The sequence below is a fragment of the Oncorhynchus nerka genome, linkage group LG4, assembly GCF_034236695.1.
Source record: "Oncorhynchus nerka isolate Pitt River linkage group LG4, Oner_Uvic_2.0, whole genome shotgun sequence".
NCBI lineage: Eukaryota > Metazoa > Chordata > Actinopteri > Salmoniformes > Salmonidae > Oncorhynchus > Oncorhynchus nerka.
The window spans coordinates 65,456,020-65,480,621 of NC_088399.1; the positions used below are offsets into that span (position 1 = coordinate 65,456,020).

Consider the following 24,602-nt stretch of genomic DNA (forward strand, 5'->3'; position numbering starts at 1 on the left):
AGAGATGATTAAAAAATGATGTTAAATACTATTATTGCACACAGAGTGAGTCCACGCAACTTATTATGTGACTTGTTATGAAAATGTTTACTCCTGAATTGATTTAGGCTGCCCATAACAAATTGACTCAAGACATTTCAGCTTTTCATTTTGAATTCAATGGCAAACATTTCGAAAAACATAATTCCACTTTGACATAATGTGGTATTGTGTGTAGGCGAGTGACAAAATCTCGATCTCAATTTAATTCATTTTAAATGCAGGCTGTAACACAACAAAATGTGGAAAAAGTCAAGGGGTGTGAATACTTTCTGAATGCACTGTACTTGACTGAAGAACACGCACAGACACAGATGCAGACACAGGCACAGACACAGGCACAGACACAGGCACAGACACAGACGCAGACATAGACACACACACACCTTTGGGGCTGAGGGTGTCCCCCTCGACGTGGAAGACCCCTCGGAGCAGGGCCAGCTCTTGCAGAATGATGCCGAAGCTGTAGATGTCACCTTTCTGTGTGCCACATGGCGGGGGACTATCTGCCCTCAGCAGCTCTGGAGCTGCCCACAATTTCCCTATAGAGGGAGAGGGAGTGAAGGGGGGATGGGAGAGAAGGAAAGAGGGAGGTAAACCTTTATTTTAACAGGGAAGACATTGTAATGGAAATTGTAATGTTTGTGCTTTTCTCATAACTAATTTCTGTCTTCTACTCATGTGCTGTTCTAATAACCAATGGCTGTGTTCATGCAAGTGGCTGACTGTACACATCCTCATTGTCAGTAGCTGCAATGTGGCAGTACGTACAGACCGTGTTTTGAAAACAAATGACTGTGTTTTGAGAACAAACTAGATACCTCGGTTTCAAGGTCTCAGCTTAGAGACAAGAGGCCTCGCGAGGTATTGGTCTGTCACGTGTTATAAACCAGTATTTGTCGGTCACAAATGGTCACAAATGGTAATGATTAATTAATTATGCTAAATCATGCAAATATAACTTGTCTGTGTATAGTCGTCTATAAGACAACTGCTGGGTCTGCCCAGGCAGAGCTCCTGATTGACATGTGTACTGTGGTGCATTAAGCTTGTCTCATCGCGCACCAGCGACCAGCGATCTTCTGTATACCACCCCTACCTTATCACAACACAACTGATTGACTCAAATGCATTAAGAAGGAAAGAAATTCCACAAATGTACTTTTAACAAGGCATACCTGTTAATTGAAATGCATTCCAGGTGACTACCTCATGAAGCTGGTTTATAATGCCAAGAGTGTGCAAAGCTGTCATCAAGACAAAGGGTGACTACTTTGAAGAATCTCAAATATAAAATATATTTTGATTTGTTTAACACTTTTTTGGTTACTACATGATTCCATATGTGTTATTTCATAGTTTTCATAGTTTCTACAATGTAGAAAAGAGTAAAAAGAAAGAAAAACCCTGGAATGATTAGATGTGTCCGAAATGATTATTATTATTTTTTTACACACCATAAGAATAAAAGGCCATTTCAAAGATGTACTTAGAGAGAAAGATAGAGTTTTAATACCATCCCTCTCAATCAGTAACTAATAAATACTTTTATCAGCCTGGTGATTTGACTGTTGAGCCACATCAATGACAAGTAATTAAATGGAGCCAGCAAGGGGACATTGTTACAGAACATATAGACAGAAATATATTGTGTAAAACAGACCATAGTATCAGAAAAATGGCATGTTTAGTTTAAAAAAAATAAAAACAACAATAGCAGGGATCGTGCCGCTCAATCACTTGGTTTGAGTTCATGTAGAGTGTGTGTGTGTGTGTGTGTGTGTGTGTGTGTGTGTTTGTTTGCTCATGCGTTCGAGTCTTTGTCTACGCCGTGAGTGTGTCTCTGCAGCTCTGGTAACTCACGGGCATAGTAGGCGTGTGTGTCCTCCATATTGGACTTTTCGCGGAAGCTAGCCAGCCCGTAGTCAGTGATCTTCAGGACAAAGCGACTGTCCACCACGCAGTTAGAGGACTTCAGGTTACCATGGGAGACGATGACGCTGTTGTGAAGGAAGGCCATTCCCTAGAATCAAAGAGGATGTGATTCACAATATTTCTCCAACCAGTGGGCGACCCTGTGTAAAATGTTTCCTGCACAGGTCCATGCAGAGGGGCAGGAGCTGTCACATGCTTTAAGCCAATGAAATTGCATTCGCTGAACAACCTACACATTACAAGTCAATAACCCCAAAAATGTGTACCCTCCCATTAACTTCCATTGAAAATAGGCATAACTTCCGGAGCTAGCCTTCTCACAACAGCTATCTCTGCTAGAAAGGACATTGAGGGGCATTACATTGAGACTAACTCAGGTAAAATGCATGACTTCTTCATTCATCATTCTAACCAGGACACCAGGAGGAGTCAGACACCATCTGTCTACCCTTCATTATAAGCGTCACGACACATGCCCGGCCGCACGCACGCACGCACACACACACACACACACACACACATCTCATGCAAGAAAGTGGGAGTGACAGGTAACAGGCTTGGCATAACTTTCTTAATTGACAATACAAAGAACCTATCAAGGTATGATAGAATAAATATGAGTTGAATATTTTCAACCTCTCCCCCAGCCCCAATACTGTGAAACAACATTAAGTACCAATTTAGTGGTCTGGGGCCTTCAGCACATAGACATATTATGCTCGTGACCCGGTTGGTTCGAATCCAGGACCCAAACCCCTCCTGTCTTTCCTCCTTCTACACTGTCCTCTATCTGAACAGAAAATATCTCAGGATGGAGGATGAAGGATGGAGATGCACCTTAACAATGTCGTTGATCAGAGAGTATCTGAACATCCAGTCCAAGGTGATGGTCTCGCTCTCCATAAGATCCTGCACAACACATGAACAGAACCGTGACTATTTAAACACGCACGCGCGCGCGCACACACGCGCGCTAATATTCAGACCATGTTCCATGTTTCAAATCAGCAATACATGAAGGTCACCAACAGGTTAATCCCAGGCCACAATGACATGACATGACATGCCATATCCATCCACACAGGCTGTTGGTACTCAACAACATGTAGCGTAGATGGCAAACCAGCCATCTCAAGACCCAAGGGTAGCCACTGTAAGCTAGATGGCTCATTACTTACTCACTGTGTGAATTGTGTGGTGTGGGAGATAAGAGAACAAAAGGGGTTTCAGTTAACAACGCTAAGGTCATAAGGTTAAGGAATAGAACAACGAGACCCGATAGGCTGTGTGAAGTACCTGCAGGCTGCCCCGGGGACAGTACTCTGTGATGATACAGATGTTAGGAGGATCGATACAGGCTCCGATAAAGCGAGTCAAGTGCTCGTTTTGAACATCGCGCATCTGGAGGCAAGAAGATGAACATACACAATCACCAACATACTTAGTTACAATTGAATTAACACCTGAGCGAAGTATACACCCTAGGAACGTGATAAGTAGAAGAAATGGTAGAAAGGGCATTGTTGCTCTGGTAACATGTTTACAGGCCTACTGAATAAAACACTCACATGTTTGAGCTCAAAGAGCACCCTCCTGGTGAGCTCGATGCGCTTCTTGTTAGTGACGTACTTAATGGCCGAAATGTTTCCCTGGAAAGGAGGCCACATTAACACAATATTTCACCATAATTTGACTTTAAGTGTCCTTCAACAGTATTATATACTATCTATTTATTTGAAAGTACTGTTAAAAGGAGTGGAATGCACTTGTAATTCCTACTCCAAGGATGTAAACAACGCAACGGCCCACGAGAACCCTAGCAGAATCCTAGTACGAACACTTCTCCCTGGCAAATATTGGGTCTCACTTTAAACGAGGTAAAACTCATAAAGGCTTCATAAGCACTACATAAGCGCTTCACAAATCATCTGCAAGCATATGTCATACACTATAAATGGTTTATGAAGGGTGACATAACCATTCCCACTGTAGGGCGAATTGCCAAATGTGACATAACACACAATGTATGTTTATACACCATTTATAGCAGGGGTTCTCAAAGTGGGGTCCAGGTACTGCAGGGGCCCAATGTTTTTTTTTTTTAATGAATATTACTAACAACAACAAATTCAAGTAATTATGGCAAAAGGATCCGTGGAATATGTTTCGAGGGTGTACTACAATACAAGACAATGACATATTATTCATCTACAGCCTCTGTTCATAACCCTGGGCAACATCGACCTGGGAGGGTCACATGGATATTAGTGATCACAAAACTCCACCAATTATACATTTTTCAACTCAATTCTTCTTGTATTCCCCAGAAAGGTTTTTTAAAAAACATAAATGTCCTATAATTAAATCATTAAAATTGTCGTTTTCTCTCTGCCTGGTGGCAAAATGTGCTGAATTGCACGATATTAGATTTAAAGCTACAACAACAAAACATCTCTCTGCCCCATGACAAAATGTGTAGAATTGCAGGTGATTAGCTTGAAAACTGCAAAATGTTCTCTCCGATGGCAAGAAGGGGCCTTTAAAATGTTCCTTCCCAGGGCCCGAGACTTGGCTCATCTGGCAATGCACTGCCAACGTTTGTAAAACTACTATGCTATTTTAATCTCACCCGTGTTGTGTTCTGATGGGGCCCCTAATGAATTTGCTATCACTAAAGGGGTCCCTGGCCCCAAAAGTTTGAGAACCCCTGATTTATAGAGTAAAACCTACGCTTATAGACGACTTGTGAAGCATTTATGTAGTGCTCATGAAGCCTTTATGCATTTTGCACTTTATGCAAAAGTGGGAACAACTATTGCACGACACAAATCCTTAATAAAGCAAATGGCATAAGCATTGTCGGTGTACCACAACAAGCCCAGTGTAAAAGAACAGACCTTGTAGTAGCCAGTTTTGGCGTAGATCTGGAAGTTTCCTTCCATGGTCAGGAAAGAGCCATAGTTGGAGCCTCTCTGTGGACCATATCGAGAGAGAATGAGGACTTTTCAGCGTGCATATCTGTGCTTCTATGTATCAGTGTGCGTGTAGGTGTGCTTAGGTGTGTGTGTAGGTGTGTGTGTGTAGCTGTACTGTATTTTATGTCTCTGTTTATCTTTATGCAATGCATGTATCACTAGCCACTTTAAACTATGCCACTTTATGTTTATATACCCTACATTACTCATCTCATATGTATATACTTCACACTATACCATCTACTGCATCTTGCCTATGCCGTTCTGTACCATCATTCATTCATTCATATATCTTTATGTACATATTCTTTATCCCTTTACACTTGTGTGTATAAGGTAGTAGTTGTGGAATTATTAGGTTAGATTACTCGTTTGTTATTACTGCATTGTCGGAACTAGAAGCACAAGCATTTCGCTACACTCGTATTAACATCTGCTAACCATGTGTATGTGACAAATCAAATTGGATTTGATTTGATGTGTGTGTTTCTCCATGCAGTACCAGAGACAGGGTGAGTCTGCTGCAGGCCCTGCGCAGCACTTTCTCCAGGTCACTCATCTGCACGTCATCCCATTGCACTCGCCAGAGCTGAGCAGCCAACTCATTCTCCAATTTCAGCTTCCTGAGGGAGAGAGTGTGGGGGGAGTGAGAGAGGGTCAAACAGAGAGAGAGAAGGGGGGAGGGTGAGAGAAGGGGAGACCAAAGGGTGATGGATAGAGGAGGCTTGAGAGAGGTTCAGCGATAGGATGAAGCGAGAGCGAGCGAGAGAGAGAGACAAGGAAGGAAGGAAAAATAGAAGGAGAGAGTAGAGAAAGGAGAGCAGCCTCTGTCGTGTGAGGGCGACGGAGAAAGAGAAATCAATGAAGAGAACGAGAGAGAGAGCGTGTAGGGAGAGAGAGGGAGAATCAGAATCCGGAATAAAGGACAGAGAGATTAAGGAGAGGGATGGATGTGTTTCAGTGTGAGTGTACACTGTGTAAGACTGTACCTCTACCCAAACAGCCCATCAATACCTCTGTCACCCCACCCATTACAAGCTACAAAAGGTATTCACACACACATTTGTCAGAAACACGTGAAACCCAACTATAGTATTGATAGAGATGAATATCTACCATTGAGTGTCGGCCCTCAATTTGTGATTACAATTTAAATTGAGTCATCATTCACCAACAGTGCTGTATGTGTGAAATTGTTTCGACATGTACCTTGATATCACAGGCGGCTGGTGGCGCCTTAATTGGGGAGGACAGGCTCATAGTAATGGCTGGAACGGAATGAATGGAATGGTATCAAACACATCACACACATGGTTTCCATGTGTTCAATACAATTCCATTCAGTCCATTCCAGCCATTGCTTTGAGTCATCCTCCCCTCAGCAGCTTCCTGTGCTTGATATAACATTCTTTACTGTAATGGAACATTATGTAAAAGAAAAAGCCAAAACGGTCACTATTCATGTGTAATAATAACACATTTATGTTGTTGTTGTTGTTGTTGTTGTTTTTAAATCTATGAACATACAAACACATCATACAGTAGCTTCCATTTACAATAAACAACACATTTACAGATACACTTCACACAGACTAAGTCATCCATAGATTAAGTCATTAATATAGTAAGCGCTTATCCTACAAGAATATGAAAATGAACATTCATAAATGTATCCGCCTATGGCTATGTGCTATTCAAATTATCTGCACCTTGCTGTATGTGTAACGCGGGTGTCAAAAGGGTCTGTGTAATTTTACAGAACATCACTGTTTTTACAGCACATCACACCTGTTAAAGGGATACTTTGGGATTTTGGTAAATGAGGCCCTTTATCCACTTCCCCAGAGTCAGATGAACTCATGGATAATTTTTTTTTATGTCTCTGTGTCCAGTAAGAAGGAAGTTAGAGGTAGTTTTTGCGAGCCAATGCTAACTAGCGTTAGCACGAGGATTGGAGGTCTATGGGTATCTGCTAGCATGCTCATCTGTTCATCTGACTCTGGGGAGGTAGATAAGGGCCTCAGAAAATGTGAAATATCGGAAATACCTGACAAAAGTGAAGATACAGGATAGCTTATATCAAACACAAAGGGAGCATAATTATTTGCAAGAAAATGGAACCGAACTTGAACTGTTTCACTTTTCACTTAACTTTTGACTTTCAAACTTAACTCTAGAAAATGTAAAAACATATTTATTTTTAAATTTTTTAATATTTGATATAAGACATAATATACTTTGAACTTAGGCATGATGTTCCTCCCGGGACACATTGTTTTTTAGAAAGTAAGGTAAACTTTCACCTGGACTTGCAGTTTTATCAGAAAACATAATAAGCTATAAAGCAAGTGACATTTTCAGCTGTGAGTCTGGTGGAGCTGGATACTGGTCCGGGTCCATTAGCACACACAACGCTAAATATATTCAAACGCTTTGAAACGGAAAACGAAAATACATTTTTTTCTTATTAAACAACTCCAGGTAGTCACTCCCTGTTTCAATGTTTATTTCTGTTTGGTGCCTGATGAACATGACCCTAATGGTGAGTCATCATTGAAGAGGAGACAGAATCACATTATTTTGCTCCTTCTTGGCCGAATCTAATGTGTGAAGAAAGAGTAAGGGAAAAGAGGGCAGAGGAAGAATGATAGTGAAAAGTGAAGAGGACAAGGGAGAGATAGACAGAGTAACAATGTGGGTAAGAAAGTTTAACACGGAGAAAAAGAACGGTAGAAAACGGAAGAAAAGCAAACAGAAGAGAAAGAGTTGGGGGGGGAAATAAAATGGAGAAAATGAAAGAAGAACAGAGTATGAGAAGAGAGTGAACAGAATTGAGAGAGCGATAGAGGAAGGGTGGAGGAGGGGTCGGGAGTGGAAAGGTGTCATCAGAACCCATACCATCGACCTGTGTCTTCCTCAGCGAAGAGGGACGGTAAAAAAAAAGGGGGCACCACTGACCTGTAGATGAAGATGGTGACAGTGACGATGATGACGAAGATGAAGCAAGCCACGATGGCCACCATCTGGTGCATAGTGACCGTCCCTGGGAGGAAAGGAAAATTATTGAAGTTATATGACATTTTACCCAGGGCCAAATTCAATAGCACATGTCAGAGCACGTGAAGCCTATGCCATGAAATTATATGTGTATTACATTTAGTTACTTAGCAGGCACTGCTATCCAGAACCACTTCTAGTCAGTGCCTTCAACTAAGGTAGGGAAAAATAGCCAAACAATAGAAGTTGCTGAAACAACAACAGGTTTGTTCGACTAGGAAATATGTATTTTGTCTGCAACATTTTGTTTTGTGTGTTTTGGCAGTGTACTGAAGTGTTGGTTTCCCGCAGTGTATGTTTGATTGGATTCCATAAATATTAATTGAACTTTCACGTCTCGAAAAACACCTAAATCATGACACAGCGGGAAACCTAATCTCTTGATGTTCCTGATCTTACTAGCGAAGCAGCTGCCAAATACAAATGAGAAACAAACGCCACCATGCATGATAACGAGGCTGTTATGATAATGAGATTGTCATGATAATGAGACCGTTATGAGACTGCTATGAAAATGAGACTGTCAGATATTTCTGTGGATATTCACAAATAACATTTACTGAATGAGAACAATCCTATTAAATTGTTCGTGCAGATAATGTTACCATGCAATAATCAAAACATAAGGGTCAAATCCTAACTTGAGATGTCTATGTGTACAGTGACATCATGCAAATAATGTAATTTGGTCAATGGGGGATTTGTGTGCAACTAATTGAGTTACACTATATATACAAAAGCATGTGGACACCCCTTCAAATTAGCGGATTCGGCTATTTCAGCCACACCCATTGCTGGCAAGTGTATAAAATCGAGCACACAGCCATGCAATCTCCATAGACAAACACTGGCAGTAGAATGGCCTTACTAAAGAGCTCAGTGACTTTCAACATGGCACCGTCATAGGAAGCCACTAGTAAGTTTGTCAAATTTCTACCCTGCCACAGCTGTCCCGGTCAACTGTAAGTGCTGTTATTGTGAAGTGGAAACATCTAGGAGCAACAGCGGCTCAGCCGCAAAGTGGTAGGCCACACAGAACGGGACCGGCGAGTGCTGAAGAGCGTGGAAGCAACGTCAGCACAAGCCACGTCAGCACAATAACTGTTCGTCGGGAGCTTCATGAAATAGGTTTCGATGGCCGAGCAGCTGCACACAAGCCTATGATCACCATACGCAATGCCAAGCCTTGGCTGGAGTGGGGTAAAGCTTGCTGCCATTGGACTCTGGAGCAGTGGACGAATTTGGGTTTGGCGGATGCCAGGAAAACGCTACCGGCCCCAATGCATAGTGCCAACTGTAAAATTTGGTGGAGGAGGAATAATGGTCTGGGGCTGTTTCTCATGGTTCGGGCTGGGCCCCTTAGTTCCAGTGAAGGAAAATCTTAATGCTGCAGCATATGATGACATTCTAGACGATTCTGTGCTTCTAACTTTGTGGCAAGAGTTTGGGGAAGGCCCTTTCTTGTTTCAGCGTAACAATTTTTATGTGGACAATTTTTATGTTGATAAATGAGGCCCAATGGGTTCTTTGGTGCATACGTGCTAAGCAAGCGGGCTTGTCGTTCTTGAAGCCACAGTCGGGGATGTCTTGGGGGGGGGCGCCCCCCGGCCACTGGACCTTCATGCCCGGCACTGGAACCAACTCCTTCAGGGTGCTGTTGTAGACGGACACGATCTAGAGACACACAGTATAAAACTACTGTAACTTTGGGTGTTGCCTGTGTAACGAAAGTGCCTTGTCATTGTAGGTTTTGTATAGCTGCTACACTTGAAGAGTGTCTAGGACAAAGAACACAGCTACAGAGTGAGTGTGTATTTATGCACCAGTGTGTGTTTGTGCTTGACCACCACTTTGTGCGAGGAGCAGTCAGTGCCTACCTGAAAGACCCCAGAGTCAAGATCAGTCATGTCCCACAAGGCAAAGTCAATCTCCCGATCGCCTGCCCCATCAATCTGAACCAAGCCAGTAACACCTGCCACAGAAGAGAGAGAGAGAGAGAGAGAGAGAGAGAGAGAGAGAGAGAGAGAGAGAGAGAGAGAGAGAGAGAGAGATTAACACAAAGGATTGAGGTGCACAATCTGGGCATGAGCTCTGCTATTTCCTCATTGCTTTCAAGATTGAGAGATGGGCATTTTGTATGATCCTGTTGGTTGATTTTGTTGTCCTTTACAAGATAAATGAACAAACCATAGCCAGTTGGGTCCATAACATTACATTACATTACATTTAAGTCATTTAGCAGACGCTCTTATCCAGAGCGACTTAGTAGCACCACCTGTTGCCAGTCCCTATGTGTTGCTACATCCTTTCCCCCCACAGTATGACAATCCAACAGGATCAAAGTAGAAATTCCAAACTTCAGAAGCCTTTTTAAACCTCAAATACACAACACGTTTCAAATTTCCTGCATTGCAGGTGCAGGAAAATTCTTCTGCAACAGGGTGAACAAAACCAAGAGAGGTATTTTAAACAGATATCCTTCATTTTAGCTACCGTAGCTTTACACATCATACTAAATACATTTCCTTTCATCTTAGTTTCTCCACTCACTGTGTAAGCTGGGAGCTAAGGCATGCAGGGCTTGAGTCAAACCTATATTCCAAGGCAAGGCGATCGTGCCCACTTGGGGGCAATGTCATGAACTAAAAATGTCTGGAACGACTTCACCCACATATACAGTATCATGCTGGCATAAGAGGGTAATGTGGATTGGGAATTATAGATACTGTAAAAATGTATTGTTAACCTCAAGTCCAAATTTGAAGTAAATTAGCAACTTGACTTCTGTACACCGTCTTTAATGTTTGGGAGGGGGTAGATGAAAATAGGAGCATAATGTGATGCAAATCCCCTCTCTTGGATCAAGTCCTGGGTTAAGTCACCCACATGGCTCATTCATCTACACTGTGCACACTTGAGACGGACATGGTTTTGAATATCAATCGGGGAAACCAAGGAAAACATATGAGTTGATTCAAACTGACGCCATCCCTTAGTTTGGCTATTGGCCCTACAGTTGTGGGAGCTACAAACTTAGATTGTCACAACAACAAAAAACGAAAAACAAAACCCAGTACAGTGTTTTAAAAACACTGTTGCTAGAAGATGTTAGGGTGCTGTGTTGTACACGCATTGCAGAAATTGTTCTGCTAATAACATCAAGTGAGCTGACTTATAGTCCCCATCATCTGTTAACTTCACAGGCACCTAGGCCTTTCCCATAATTCACCTCTTTGGCTTATTTGATCAATGGCAGAGACACACAGTGGCTGGGAACTGAACCTGCAACCTCGATGTCAAAAGCCCGGCCTCCAAACCCAAACACCCACTTGTTCACCTCTTCAGACCACCGTGGCGGAAGAGTCTAGTAACAAAGTTTTGGGGGAAAAAGCTCTCTCTCTCTCTTTTAGGACTCTCAAATTCCTCTATCTTCTGGAGTCAGAGTTGAACAGATTTTTAAATGAGCCTATAGAAATATGTAGTTTATCATGTATTATTTAGTATTTCTACCTTGCTCAACGTCATAAAAAGAAATGAATCATTGCATAATCTCTTAATTTATTTTCTCTGTGTCCAACATTCTGCCGCCTACATGTTCGACTGCTCTGACCTCAGATCAGATATGTGCAGTAATCACAGCAGCTGTCCCTGACCTGAGTCTATAAAGGCTGATAGTTGACTGAGGGTAGTACAGCTCACTCGGAGACAAAATGTATCAAACTACTGCTTATTTACTAAGATCTCTAAGCTTTACAGGGTGAATCCCGGATGGAATGCATTTATATGACACTCAAGGCTTAGGTTTCAAAGCGCTTTACATTGTATGGGGGTTAATTATCACATCATTCGTCTACGGTCTTACTTCAAAGGGCATTCGGCCCAGATGGCCATGGTTCTTTCAAAACCGTCATCATTTCAACAGACGTGCACAGACTGATCTGTTCTGACATCAACATATGACGCACGCCAAAGGACATAACGTCCATCACAGGGAACTCGGTCCCTAAAAAGGAAGTCATTTGTCGCTACCCCTACATGAAGTCTGTCTATAAGGAATCCTGACGATACTGCCGATTTATGACCTCTCAGTGTCAAACTAGATAGAGCAGCTACTCAACGTTGAATCTACAGGACTGATATCCATCAGTTGTAAATCTGACAACAACAAAAAACACGTTTTGAATAGTTGTCAAATGTGTTCCTCTTCTCCCTGCCTTGAAGCAATCATCACTAATCGAACACGACTGGAAAGGTGAAAGCAAGGGTTCCACTACATAATTTAACCTTGTCCAAAAATGTCAGATCTAGGATTACTTCAAGGAAGGAAGAAAGGAAGGAAGCAGGGAAGTACTAAAGGAAGAAAGGACTGAAGGAAGGAAGGACTAAAGGAAGAAAGGACTGAATGAAGGAAGGACTAATGGAAGAAAGGACTGAAGGAAGGAAGGACTAATGGAAGAAAGGATTGAAGGAAGGAAGGACTAAAGGAAGAAAGGACTGAAGGAAGGAAGGACTAATGGAAGAAAGGACTGAATGAAGGAAGGACTAAAGGAAGAAAGGACTGAAGGAAGGAAGGACTAAAGGAAGAAAGGACTGAAGGAAGGAAGGACTAATGGAAGAAAGGACTGAAGGAAGGAAGAAAGGATATATTTGAAAAGTCTTCTAACAGAGCCATTTGTTTAAACGTAAAATATCTTCACTCTTTCTGTCCTTCTGTTCTAAAATCTCTATCCCTTGTGTTGTAAAATACATGGCTAATTAGCGTGGGAGTAAAAAGCACAGTGGCAGCAGCGCTCATCTCTGACAGTACTAATCGTGGTAGCAGGGGCATGTGGTTTGGCCCTGTGCTGACAGCTAGGCGGGGGAGCGGTCGAGGGGTGCATTGAAAACAGAACTGTAATTAAAGCAAGTAAAGTGTGTGTGTGTGTGTGTGTGTGTGTGTGTGTGTGTGTGTGTAGGGAAAGAAAGGAGAAAGAGAGGAAGAGGAGCAGATCTCGTCTGACATGTTTTCCCAGCTGTCTGTCAGACAGGCAGAGCCCGAGGGTTGGGTCGTGCACCACCACAGTGAAATAAAGAGAATTTGCATTTAACTGAATTATAACAGGGATGCTGCTTTTAATCTCACACTGAGTAATGTGACAAAATTGATCAAGCTTTCTGGCTTTCAGTCTAAAATGTAGAAACAGATACACACAAATATCCAGATCACCTTACATGTTTCAAATCAGCCATACACGAAGGTCACCCACAGGTTAAAACACACATACATAAACCCCTGGTCCATTAGTCATTGTAATAGGAGCCCCTCTGTGTATAAGCGGAAACTCAATGCCCTGCCCCTGACTCCTGGTGCCTGTGCTACTCCATCAGTCCTGCCTGAACACTGTCATCCACTTCACAGGACCACTCTGCCTCATTCCCTCTCAGTTTGGCCCAAAATTATGTTTCCCTTATATTTGTTTGTTATGAACAGTCAGATCTCCTTCCTTTTTTCATTTGTATTATATTATTTCATTAGATATATCAATATATCTCAGTATGTATTTTTCATACAGTCTTTAAAAAACATTTTTAATCAAGGGTGCCAATCATTTTGGACCGGACTATTTCTCTCTCTTTTCTGTCTCTTTTAATTCCCTTCACTAATCTTCCTATTTCTGTGTCCTTCAATGTTTTTCCCCCCCATCTCTCTCACCTCACGTTTCACAATTTCTGTGATTTCTCATCTCTCCATGCTGCTCCACTCCCCATCTTATTTACCCACTTTTTCTAAAAACACACTCTCTCAACCTTTTATCTCTTCTCTTTCCCCCTCTCCTTCTTTCCACATCTCTCCTTTCACTCTCGGTAACCACCTCAGTCCATCTCTGCTCTCCACCTCTCCTCTTCACCTCTCTCCCCACACTTTCATAATCTCCTCCCTCAATCTCTCCATCTATCTGTTGCCAATCTGCCTCAGTCGCCAGGCTCAGTGGGCTTCAGTACAGATCTCTATAAGAGAGCTGGCTAACCCGCTGTAGTGATTTCATAGACCAGTCCACTTATATCTCCCTGCTCCTCCGCCAATCTGTCTCTTTATGATGAGAGCAGAGCCCTCTTCCCATCTCGACCACATCTGTCACTCACTACTCAGATCAATGAAGAGGTACCTTGTTTACCCGTTCTATGAAACCTCCATTAATGGAGTCTCTTGCAGCGTAGGTCCCACTTGTTACCAAAGCTTAATTCATGCCTTATTCATGTATTACAAATTATTAATAAATTACAATGGAAGGTCACTCGGTAACGAGCTAAGTTGACATTTCCTTTGTCATTTTCACTGTAAAATGAACAAATTGAATACGATGCTTGTGTTTGCTTTAGAAATGTCAACACAACCCACTGATAATTATAAAGGCCCTCTCTCACATATTATAAATAGGCAATTTTAATTCAATTCAAATTCCTTTCTTTTAAGTCCTCTGTGGCGCAGTTGGTAGAGTATGGCGCTTGCAAAACCAGGGTTGTGGGTACGATTCCCACGGGGGACAGGTACGAAAAAGTACGACAAATGTATGCACTCACTACTACTGTAAGTCGCCCTGGATAAGAGCATCTGCTAAATGACAAAACAAATGAAATAAATCCCCCGTATGTTTAAAAGCTATACATTCTACTGTAGTGGCCTCTTCCATGTCACATTGAAACAATCAGCCAGGAAACACACAGGAACCCATGGCTGTTAGACAACCCAAAACATGCATGCCCCAACGTATCCGGGGCCTCTTAAAACTGTCAACACGGAAGCAACCAGCCAAGAAGTCACAAAGGAACCAACCACACACATGAGCTAATGTAACATAGGGGCCTATTTATCATGGAGCAATACAGGCTTTTCCTTATGAAATGCAACAGTGCCGCACCGTATCGTCACCGAGGGGGTTGTGGGTAACTGAAGAGCCATGAGAAGAGGCTTGTGGAGTTCACAGAGAGTGGGCTGTGGGAATAGGAGAAACCGAGCGATCCCACTCCCAGGTTGGGATTAGGAGAAGACAAAGATGGGAGTCGCAGGAGAACAACATCAACCTCCAGCCTCGATGTTCCCATGGACCCCCGCCTGATAGCCGCCTTCTTATCTCTGTGGCGATTGGTTGATGAGGCTTAACTGATGGAGTAAAGAGGGGAATTTATTGGTTGAGCATTCTTTGCTACACGAGTCTGTTGATATAGTTAGACGAGTGGGTCCAGGAAATGCAAACTTGTAGTGTATTCAAGGTTTAAAAAGGCTTCTAACGTTAATATTTTCAAGTTTAAAAATGTCAGACTTGATTTGCCCGAAACGAAAAATGTATCCTCCCCTACAAAAAAACTCCATTAATTATAATACGCATAATAATTAACATTTCCTGTTGCTGCAGGATTATTTTCCAGCTGTAGAAAACTGGCTCAAATTAAGATCCTACATCTGTATGTACTCAATCGATACAACTCCTCTGAAAATGTACTCTCATAATGATGCAGATAGTTGGTATTGTACAGTGATGCGAAATTGGCCACAAGGTCGCTGTTGAATGTTATGCTGAGAATAGATGTAAGACAGACTGGTTGTTTTTCAACAGATATTTTTAACATGTTGTAGCTCTGGATGGCTCTTGGCACCCAGTTAGCTGGGTTATGTCATATCTTGAAAAAAATATAATGTCCTTGTTTTTCCTCAAGGCCCTGTGCTTTCAGAGTGCTCACTAAAGTACAGAGGGCATGTAGCTACAATGTGCATCAGGTAAGGGTGTATTGTGAGCTTTGATGTGGTACATGGTGTAACAGCGTTCTTCGTTTGTTGGACCGAAATGCAGCGTGTAGGTTACTCATGACTTTAATGAAAGAATGCGTACATGAAATAACTCAATCACATACAAAGCAAAACAACAAACGGAACGTGAAACTAATTACAGCCTATCTGGTGACTACAACACAGAGACAGGACAAACACCCACAAAATACAACACGAACTCAGGCTACCTAAATACGGTTCCCAATCAGAGACAACGATAAGCAGCTGACTCCAATTGAGAATCGCCTCAGGCAGCCAAGCCTAACTAGACATACCCCTAATCAACACAATCCCAATTACTACAAACCCCAATTACGAAACACAACATATAAACCCATGTCACACCCTGGCTTACCCAAACATATACCAAAAACACAAAATATAATGACCAAGGCGTGACACATGGTTATTTGGTTGGAATGACACTATTATGAAAAAAACATTTTTAACAAAGTACATTTTTTATTTTATCTTTATTTAACTAGGCAAGACTAGGCAACAAATTCTTATTTACAATGACGGCCTACACCGGCCAAAACCAGACGACACTGGGCCAATTGTGCGCCGCCCTATGGGACTCCCAATCACGGCCGGTTGTGATACAGCCTGGAGTCGAGCCAGGGTGTCTGTAGTGACCCCTCTAGCACTGAGATGTAGTGCCTTAGACCGCTGCGCCACTCGGGAGCCCAATTTAGGGTAATCATCCAAATAATTATCATCAGATAACTGGGATTGTGACTGATTTCCAGTCTCGCCTAATATTGCCATTTTGGTTCAGTGATTGAGATTTCTCCAGATAGGTGATAGAAATGTAAGATTTGTTTATCACCCAAGCTAGTCAGTGTGTGTGTGTGTGTGTGTGTGTGTGTGTGTGTGTGTGTGTGTGTGTGTGTGTGTGTGTCTGTTTCAGGCCCTCTTGATCTATCTATATTAGAAGTGCATTGTCCATAATGCGCACAGCGCTGAATAGACTATATTTACGGCTGATTACTGCTGATTAGAGCCCTAATGAAAATCTGTACTGGTTGATGTCACACATCAGGAATAGGAGGGAAGGCAGACTGGCAATGATTGGTAGCAAGAAAGATGATCACACTGTTGGCGTGCTAGTGCTTCTCCAGTTTCAATCATTCCAATGCTTCTTCGGTGCCTGGAATAAGAACAGGCAATCTGATAATCAAAACATTTACGTTCGTGTCCTTTACAAATATGAAGACCACAGGCTTGTGACATAAGCCAGTTGTCCTAATGAAAATATAAGGCCAACTCAAAATCAACAGTGCGATCGAAACATCAGACGCAGTGGAAAAGTACAGTGCCACCAGCCACTATGACAAGGGCATTTCTCCCATTTAAAATACAACTCATACCAGCTGTCCTATACCATAATAAAACTATTAAGTATATACCATATGTAAAACATTTGTACAATCAATACCATGAGAAATCAAAAAAACTAAAAGTACCACCAGTGCTTAGGCAACCAACCACAGGAGACACGGACTCTCCATATTCTCCTATTCAAAACATACGTGTGCGTTCCAAATGTCCCATAGGGCTCTGGTCCAAATGAGTGCACTGTATGGGGAATAGGGTGCCACGTGGACGCGCACATGGACACAGGGTGTGTGTCCATCAAGGGAATTGACACACACGCTGGGTACAGCTGCGGGTGGCACCTAATCTAATCAGTGAGAGGAGAAATGGGGAGGTGGAGATGCACAGTGCGGTCCGAGGGACAACAATGTATGGATTTGGGAGGATGGTCCTCTTTGGAAAGGGCAAAGTCAATAATGTGAGTGTGTGTGTCTGTGTGTGTGTGTGTGTGGGGGGGGGGGGGGGTGCACAGCACACTTTAGGGCCATAATTCAAGGAGGTACATGAGAGGTGGTTGTTAAATTGAACATTTGGGAGCTGGAAATATCTTCTTATTTCCATACCAGAAAGAGGGGATTTTTTTGTGTGTTAATTTTGCAACACCGCATTGTAATTGGTCATGCCAATCAAACAACTTTTATAAGAGCGAAATAAAAAGATAGGAAGAGACACTGAAAAACAAAGAGAGAGGGAGAAGGGGGATTGAAAGAGAGAGAGAGAGAGAGAAATCAACAGTCATCAATGAGCTACCTATAACACATGGCAGCACAGTGGGGATAGATGCACACAGTTGAGCAGGCTGAACTCAGTGTAATAGGAGCCCACAATGATTCAGTAGTCAGCAGCACACCACTGAGCTCACATTACCCACAGGCAGCCTCTGGCAACATCATGGCTGTTTAGGGTTTAGCCCACTTCCCACAGGGTTGAATTGATTCAATAACCACATCTAACCAGCTTCGAAGACTTAATCAAAAATAATAAACAGGCGCCAAGGGTGTTTTTGAAATATCTTTTTATCAATGCAAGAGCTGAACTGTTGTCAGATTCTTGGGTCATGAGGATCGAGTACAGTTTGTTTTGCTTTGTTAAGTTTGCAACATTTTGACACTTGTTCTCAATAGAAAAGAACCAGACTGGATCCAAAACAAACCCTGAAGTCAGCTGAATGATCACACTCTAAAACCGTGCTGCCATGAACTGCAAAAGAATGTTTCCTTTTCTGAAGGACAGCTCTACCAATGTGCCCCTGTAAACTGTTTCACCTACACACATAAGTCCTCATTACAAAACACCATTTAGAGCCTTTTAACACTTAGTAAAAAAAAAAGAGTTTTGGAGGTACTGCAAAAGGGACATTAGTCTTAGTAAATAGGTTAAGAAGTAAAAGATGCAGAAACTGATCCAGAGTCCCTAGAGGCTGTCACTCCATTGCGAATGGAAGCTCACAGCCATGATTCACAGACAGACCAGTTTGGCCGTTGCTGAAGAGAATAGATAGAGTGGTGACGTCAGTCTCAGACCACTTAGAGTAATGTGACCCATGGTTGTTTATTGCTGTTCTGAAGTTGACTTCTGACCTCCACTATCAAATACCTTTGTAGTGAGATAATAATTATCATATATATATATATATATATACTTATTTTCCACCATCATTTGCAAATAAATTCATTAAAAATCCTACAATGTGATTTTCTGGATTTTTCTTTCTCATTTTGTCTGTCATAGTTGAAGTGTACCTATGATGAAAATTACAGGCCTCTCTCATCTTTTTAAGTGGGAGAACTTGCACAATTGGTGGCTGACTAAATACTTTTTTGCCCCACTGTATATATGTGTGTGTATCTACCTCACATGTATCTACCTCACATGTGACTCGAAATAAGACTAAGCAATTAGCCCATTAAATTAATTATCTGACTCCATAAGATAAATAGCAATAAAGAACACTATAGTTGAGTTACAGTAATAGAACACTATAGTTGAGTTACAGTAATGTAACTCTATAGTTGAGTTACAGTAATATAACTCTATAGTTGAGTTACAGTAATAGAACACTATCGTTGAGTTACAGTAATAGAACTTCATAGTTGAGTTACAGTAATAGAACATTATAGTTGAGTTACAGTAATAGAACACTATAGTTGAGTTACAGTAATAGAACACTATTGTTGAGTTACAGTAATAGAACACTATAGTTGAGTTACAGTAATAGAACACTATAGTTGAGTTAGAGTAATAGAACACTATTGTTGAGTTACAGTAATATAACACTATAGTTACAGTAATAGAACACTATAGTTGAGTTACAGTAATAGAACACTATTGTTGAGTTACAGTAATATAACTCTATAGTTGAGTTACAGTAATAGAACACTATAGTTGAGTTACAGTAATAGAACATTATAGTTGAGTTACAGTAATAGAACTCTATAGTTGAGTTACAGTAATATAACACTATAGTTGAGTTACAGTAATATAACTCCATAGTTGAGTTACAGTAATAGAACTCTATAGTTGAGTTACAGTAATAGAACTCTATAGTTGAGTTAGAGTAATAGAATACTATAGTTGAGTTACAGTAATAGAACATTATAGTTGAGTTACAGTAATAGAACTCTATAGTTGAGTTACAGTAATAGAACACTATAGTTGAGTTACAGTAATAGAACACTATAGTTGAGTTACAGTAATAGAACTCTATAGTTTAGTTACGTAATATAACTCTATAGTTGAGTTACAGTAATAGAACTCTATAGTTGAGTTACAGTAATAGAACTCTATAGTTGAGTTACAGTAATAGAACATTATAGTTGAGTTACAGTAATAGAACACTATAGTTGAGTTACTGTAATATATCTCTATAGTTGAGTTATAGTAATAGAACACTATAGTTGAGTTACAGTAATAGAACTCTATAGTTGAGTTACAGTAATATAACTCTATAGTTGAGTTACAGTAATAGAACTCTATAGTTGAGTTACAGTAATAGAACTCTATAGTTGAGTTACAGTAATAGAACATTATAGTTGAGTTACAGTAATAGAACACTATAGTTGAGTTACTGTAATATATCTCTATAGTTGAGTTATAGTAATAGAACACTATAGTCGAGTTACAGTAATAGAACGCTATAGTCGAGTTACAGTAATAGAACGCTATAGTTGAGTTACAGTAATAGAACACTATAGTTGAGTTACAGTAATATAACTCTATAGTTGAGTTACAGCAATAGAACTCTATAGTTGAGTTACAGTAATAGAACTCTATAGTTGAGTTACAGTAATAGAATGCTATAGTTGAGTTACAGTAATAGAACACTATAGTTGAGTTACAGTAATAGAATGCTATAGTTGAGTTACAGTAATAGGCAATGAAGAAATGTCTGAGAATGGAATTCTAAAAGTGTATTTAATTACTTTGTAAAATGAACAGATTCACATACCAGGCCTAAAGTTCAAGTTACAAGGCAATATTGACATTAACAAAGCATTATTCTAAGCATGATCAGCGAGAGAAAGGGAGAGACAAAGAAACCATAGCTCATGAGAGAGGTAAACAGAAAGAAAGATTGTAAGTATCTCACCAGTACAGGTCTGGATCATACGAGAAAGAGACAATGAATCTAAGACCTTTTGTAATATCTGAGTGGTTTTAAAATCTGAGTTGTTGACCATTATACAACAGGTGGGTCTAATACTGGACGCTGATTGGTTAAAACCACATTCCAGCTGGTGTCTATTCCACAAGTTACCACCGGCTAAAGCTAAGGCGTTGAAATGCATACTTCCTCTGTTCCATCTCACTGAGCGATCCACTGTGTCATCAGCCCAGTCAGGCAATTTATAAACTTGATCTCCACTGTAAAAAGCATCTAGACATGATCTCACATTTCTTGTAGACTAGCAACTGGATTTCAATAGCGGAGATTTTATAAACCATGCTGTCTGTCTCTGAAATGTTCAACATTGTTTCAATACTGAAATTCTATCTCCAACTGTCACATAGTAATGAACGTATAGGGGTTGAGAGTCGGGGCGAGACAGATAGGCAGGAAGCTTTTTTCAGCCAGTCAAAATCATGAATCAGCATCATTTTTATGGATATATACAAAGAAATGTCAATAGAAAACAGGCCAAACTAAACAAAATGCGGCTAGTTTGCAGTCTTTACAGCTTCAGTTTGAAGTGATTGTGTTAGCTGTGTTGTTGGCTAGCTCCTCTAAACAATAGTGTCCTGATGAGAGAGCACATGTTCTATGCCAGGTGAAATCATGCATCATTAGCTCATTGTTATGGATGTGTCCAAATAAATGTCACTAGAAAACAGCTTAAACTAATGCAAATGCAGCTACTTTGCTGTTATTCTGACCATAAGTTAGCCATAGTTGGCCAACTAGCAAGCAAGGGATAAGAACATTGCCAGCCAGTATGGCAATAGAACATTTAGTATGAACAATGAACATCCATAGATGCACAACAAAAAGACTGGGTCAACCGAACCAATAGAACAAATGACCAGCCAGCTTGGGTAGCAACCTTAGATTTGTGTCGGGACTATATCTCATGGAAGGATAAAATAATATTAATATTTTACCCTCTTTTTCTCCCAAATTTCGATCTTGTCTCATAGCTTCAACTCCCTAACAGGCTCAAGAGAGGCGGTGGTGGAGTCATGCGTCCTCTGAAACATGACCCGCAAAACCGCGCTCCATAACACCCGCCAGCTTAACCGGGAAGCCAGCCTCAACAATGTGTCGGAGGAAACACCGTTCAACTGGTGACTGGTATCAGCCTGCAGGCACCCGGCCCCCCATAAGGAGGCGCTAGAGCACGAAGAGCAATGTAAAGCCCCCCCCCCGGCCAAACCCTCACCTAACCCGGACAACGCTGGGCCAATTGTGCGCCATGCTATGGGATTCCCGGCCACGGCCAGTTTTGGCACAGCCCGGGAATGAACCCGGATCTATAGTAAAAACCTCTGCCTTAGACCACTGCACCACTTGGGAGGCCCAAAATCATGTTTTTTTCATAAAAATATGTCAATCATTATTTGAATATGTTGGTAACCCGTTGTATAAAAGTGATAATGCCTTCGAAACCAAACCTTGGCTTCGTCTCGGGCCTAACAACACCCAGGCCAATATATCCTCTAAACACCAGCTTCTCGGGCAATACCACTATAGTTCTACCATAATATTACTGTAAAGTTACCCTCCAAACAGATATCAGACTTGTAAAGACAACAGAGCCTCTGCTTCTCAGAGGTGTGACAGAAGGAAATGTGTTCTTTTGCATATCCCAACTCCCGCAGAGACAAACGCAGGGAGTGGGGTCATGGCCAGGGTCGCCATTGTAACGTGTCCCTGGAGCAATTAGAACTATGTGCTTTGCTCAAGGGCACAGCAACCGTTTTCATTTAGTTCTACCTTGTTGGCTCCAGTATTTGAATGAGCAATCTTTCGGTTACAGGTCCAACAGCTCTAACCCCGCCTCGAGCCTTCCGTCATCATGAAGTGCTTTGAGAGACTAGTCAAGGACCATATCACCTCCACCCTACCTGACACCCTAGACCCACTCCAATTTGCTTACCGCCCAAATAGGTCCACAGACGATGCAATCTCAACCACACTGCACACTGCCCTAACCCATCTGGACAAGAGGAATACCTATGTGAGAATGCTGTTCATCGACTACAGCTCGGCATTTAACACCATAGTGCCCTCCAAACTCGTCATCAAGCTCGAGACCCTGGGTCTCGATCCCGCCCTGTGCAACTGGGTACTGGACTTCCTGACGGGCCGCCCCCAGGTGGTGAGGGTAGGCAACAACATTTCCACCCCGCTGATCCTCAACACTGGGGCCCCACAAGGGTGCGTTCTGAGCCCTCTCCTGTACTCCCTGTTCACCCACGACTGCGTGGCCACACACGCCTCCAACTCAATCATCAAGTTTGCGGATGACACAACAGTGGTAGGCTTGATTACCAACAACGACGAGACGGCCTACAGGGAGGAGGTGAGGGCCCTCGGAGTGTGGTGTCAGGAAAATAACCTCACACTCAACGTCAACAAAACTAAGGAGATGATTGTGGACTTCAGGAAACAGCAGAGGGAACACCCCCCTATCCACATTGATGGGACAGTAGTGGAGAGGGTAGTAAGTTTTAAGTTCCTCGGCGTACACATCACAGACAAACTGAATTGGTCCACCCACACAGACAGCATCGTGAAGAAGGCGCAGCAGCGCCTCTTCAACCTCAGGAGGCTGAAGAAATTTGGCTTGTCACCAAAAGCACTCACAAACTTCTACAGATGCACAATCGAGAGCATCCTGTCGGGCTGTATCACCGCCTGGTACAGCAACTGCTCCGCCCACAACCGTAAGCCTCTCCAGAGGGTAGTGAGGTCTGCACAACGCATCACCGGGGGCAAACTACCTGCCCTCCAGGACACCTACACCACCCGATGTCACAGGAAGGCCATAAAGATCATCAAGGACAACAACCACCCGAGCCACTGCCTGTTCACCCCGCTATCATCCAGAAGGCGAGGTCAGTACAGGTGCATCAAAGCTGGGACCGAGAGATTGAAAAACAGCTTCTATCTCAAGGCCATCAGACTGTTAAACAGCCACCACTAACATTGAGTGGCTGCTGCCAACACACTGACTCAACTCCAGCCACTTTAATAATTGGAATTGATGGGAAATGATGTAAAATATATCACTAGCTACTTTAAACAATGCTACCTAATATAATGTTTACATACCCTACATTATTCATCTCATATGTATATGTATATACTGTACTCTATATCATCTACTGCATCTTTATGTAATACATGTATCACTAGCCACTTTAACTATGCCACTTTGTTTACATACTCATCTCATATGTATATACTGCACTCAATACCATCTACTGTATCTTGCCTATGCCGCTCTGTACCATCACTCACTCATATATCTTTATGTACATATTCTATCCCCTTACACTTGTGTCTATAAGGTAGTAGTTTTGGAATTGTTAGCTAGATTACTTGTTGGTTATTACTGCATTGTCGGAACTAGAAGCACAAGCATTTCGCTACACTCGCATTAACATCTGCTAACCATGTGTATGTGACACATAAAATTTGATTTGATTTGATTTGGTTAGAGCGTTGGGCCAGTAACCAAAAGTTTGCTGGATCGAATCCCCGAGCTGACAAAGTAACAATATGTAATTCTGCCCCTGAACAAGGCAGTTAACCCACTGTTCCCCAGTAGGCTGTCATTGTAAACAAGATTTTTTCTTAACTGACTTGCCTAGTTAAATAAAGGTTAAATAAAAAAATACCTGATACCTATAAGGTCAACCAATCAATTACCAAATGATCTACTCATTCAGTGTATGAATAAGGAAGTGTA

At 41.8% G+C, this 24,602-nt stretch overlaps 1 protein-coding gene across 2 annotated transcripts in view; it reads right to left on the bottom strand.

The window, feature by feature from the left end:
• Positions 1 to 24,602, bottom strand: part of LOC115128449 (atrial natriuretic peptide receptor 1-like) — a 119,536-nt gene that overhangs the window by 13,586 nt on the left and 81,348 nt on the right. For both annotated transcript variants that reach the window (XM_029658300.2, XM_065017759.1), the window contains 10 exons: positions 9,884 to 9,978; positions 9,545 to 9,680; positions 7,908 to 7,992; positions 5,452 to 5,572; positions 4,872 to 4,946; positions 3,543 to 3,623; positions 3,271 to 3,375; positions 2,812 to 2,883; positions 1,903 to 2,062; positions 426 to 581 (listed from right to left, as the gene is read on the bottom strand). In XM_029658300.2, coding sequence (XP_029514160.1) covers positions 426 to 581; positions 1,903 to 2,062; positions 2,812 to 2,883; positions 3,271 to 3,375; positions 3,543 to 3,623; positions 4,872 to 4,946; positions 5,452 to 5,572; positions 7,908 to 7,992; positions 9,545 to 9,680; positions 9,884 to 9,978 — 1,086 coding nt within the window. The remainder of the gene's footprint in view (positions 1 to 425; positions 582 to 1,902; positions 2,063 to 2,811; positions 2,884 to 3,270; positions 3,376 to 3,542; positions 3,624 to 4,871; positions 4,947 to 5,451; positions 5,573 to 7,907; positions 7,993 to 9,544; positions 9,681 to 9,883; positions 9,979 to 24,602) is intronic.